Source organism: Oratosquilla oratoria, chromosome 20, assembly GCF_046742065.1.
Source record: "Oratosquilla oratoria isolate Oo_2021 chromosome 20, ASM4674206v1, whole genome shotgun sequence".
NCBI classification, from domain to species: domain Eukaryota; kingdom Metazoa; phylum Arthropoda; class Malacostraca; order Stomatopoda; family Squillidae; genus Oratosquilla; species Oratosquilla oratoria.
The window spans coordinates 7,424,702-7,427,024 of record NC_134796.1 but is presented as its reverse complement, the minus strand read 5'-3'; the positions used below and the strand labels follow the sequence as shown (position 1 = coordinate 7,427,024).

General features: G+C 41.3%; 1 protein-coding gene across 1 annotated transcript in view; it reads left to right on the top strand.

Annotated features, from left to right (window-relative positions):
• Positions 1 to 520: 520 nt before the first annotated feature.
• The window catches only part of LOC143036092 (uncharacterized), a 13,491-nt gene continuing 11,688 nt past the window's right edge, over positions 521 to 2,323 (top strand). Inside the window, exons 1-2 of the mRNA XM_076203349.1 lie at positions 521 to 652; positions 731 to 800. Coding sequence (XP_076059464.1) covers positions 521 to 652; positions 731 to 800 — 202 coding nt within the window. The remainder of the gene's footprint in view (positions 653 to 730; positions 801 to 2,323) is intronic.

Here is a 2,323-nt window from a genome sequence, read left to right as displayed (position 1 = left end):
AAAAGATGTTACAATAATAAGTGTAAAATATATTGTTGGCAACCGCCACTATTTGAAATCTAAGTGTAAAATGTATAATTGGTAACCGCCACCATTTTTTTCGTCAGCTCCGCTGGTGGAAAGAGCAGTCACGGAGGCAACGCAATAAAGGCCAGAAGCCACGAATAGCTTATCTTCAACGCCTCCAACCAATGTGGAACAGCGGTTAAGGATTCCATCTTTAACAATACATTCCTACGAGGCACCCAAGCTGATTCCGCATACTGAGAAGATACATTCCTGTACACAATTTCCTCTTTGAAGTTGAATCATAAATAGCACGTAGGAACATTACAGATGACAAAAGTAAAACATTTATTCTAACATCCAGAATAGACAAAAATAACACAATACCTGATGACGTCATTCAGTCTGATCTTTTTGAGGAAACTAAGTCTTATAATAATTTCGTAGAGCACTTTAAAAAGTCCTTTGCATCATTTGAGCCGCTTGGATCACTTTCCCTTAATACTCATTGGGTATGACATACAATCATGGTCCACACTACACCAACGAGAAAGCTGTGAAGATTGCTTCAACATTCAAAAGCGAACTAAGAATGATCCCCAATAACTCTGACTGGGTCTCAGACGACAAAGTTTCATTAGAACAAGTAATCTCACTTATGTCGTATTTTCGACTACTATCCCAGACACACTCCAGAAAGCTGGTAATATCCCATTCACACCAGGTATCACACAAGGCGAATTCTCGAAGAAATTCTCTGACATTGACAAAGCATTCTTCCAGATTCAAAGCCAGTCAGTACCTATTGCACCCACCCATATGATAGTCCAAGTCACACGGTCCACATTGTATAACACGAGGTCGAGACATACATCTCGCACTTGACATCGCTCACGCCAACGCTGTCCAAAAGCATAAAACTAGTTTGTCCATACTGTCACAAACCAGGACCCCTTGCAAACACATGTTATCACAGACAACCTTTACAAACAAACCGACACTGCGATTATCACGGAACATATTTCCACACAAGTGAACGTTGCCATGTACTGTTAGCACGGAGGCAACAGAGGTCAAACCCTCTAGATCATTCTCCCGTAAGACATTCACGTAACACATCTCCTTTATGACTTACGAACACCAAGATTCAGTGAACATCAAGGCTATTCATTTCATGCCCTGAAGTTCTCTCGTCAAACCTACTTGTTCATACTCTGGATACCCCAAATGTGTCTTTCCTTTGCTTAATATCCAGTTCAGATTCTTGTAACACCAAGGTGAAAATATTTTTCGAGAGGTGTTCCCCAGTCAACATAACGTCAATTCAGGATCTCTATAAATTCCCCGGCGTCAACCTTTGCAATGTAGATGATGTACCATTCCCGATCATCGATAAATTCTCCCTAGACATTAGCTTCAAAGATGAGTGTCCATCCATTCTAATTACCGCCTACGTAGCCGACGCTCACTTTCCTGTTGATATCCTCATAGGTTTACAACTGATGAAGGAACATAACATAGTCATTTACTCTGCTCAAAATAGTATAATTTATGTAAATCATTTCCTATGTACATTGCTATCAGCAACTCCTCATAACGTAAATCACTTTCATGTGGCCGAGCAGGCACAGGTAGACTATGACCTCTTGTCAGTTGCTTGTACTCCACTCAAATTCACTTCGCTTCATCACACGAGGATGCACTAGCTGCTAGGAAAAACTGTTCAACCACCATCATACAACCGAGTTCCCAGTCCTCACCTACTCCAAATCTTCCGTAGGACTCTACCACTTTCACATTACTTACAGCTATGAACATGCATTCCAAACGTAACAGACATACTAACTCCTTCCGCATGTCCAAATCAGCTAAACACAGGACTAAACGCTCTATATGGTACCATTGGTTTTTTCATTGCGCGAGGAAAAAATTTCGCCCCTCGTTGAGGAACTCAACATCACATCCACCCCCATCTCAGATGTATTATCTACATTCAAAGACAATCACGCAGTGCTCATCGGCCCAAAGACAAAAACACTCTCGCTGTGGTCAGCGAATACTAACAGTGCAAAATATCTTTTGCAAGAAATCCCTGCAGATTAAGTGTTATTGATTCATTCTATACCGGCGTGCACACACGCACGCGCATGCATTAGCTACACGACGTCAGATCTTGATAATAGATGCAATCTTCAACGGGACCCCTTTTTAGTGATCTAATCCTCGGTCAAGTTGGCTTCACACGAGAGTCAACCAACAAGAACACCTGCACTATCAAAAAGGCAGATTCGACCATATCAATCATATCAGTTATAAT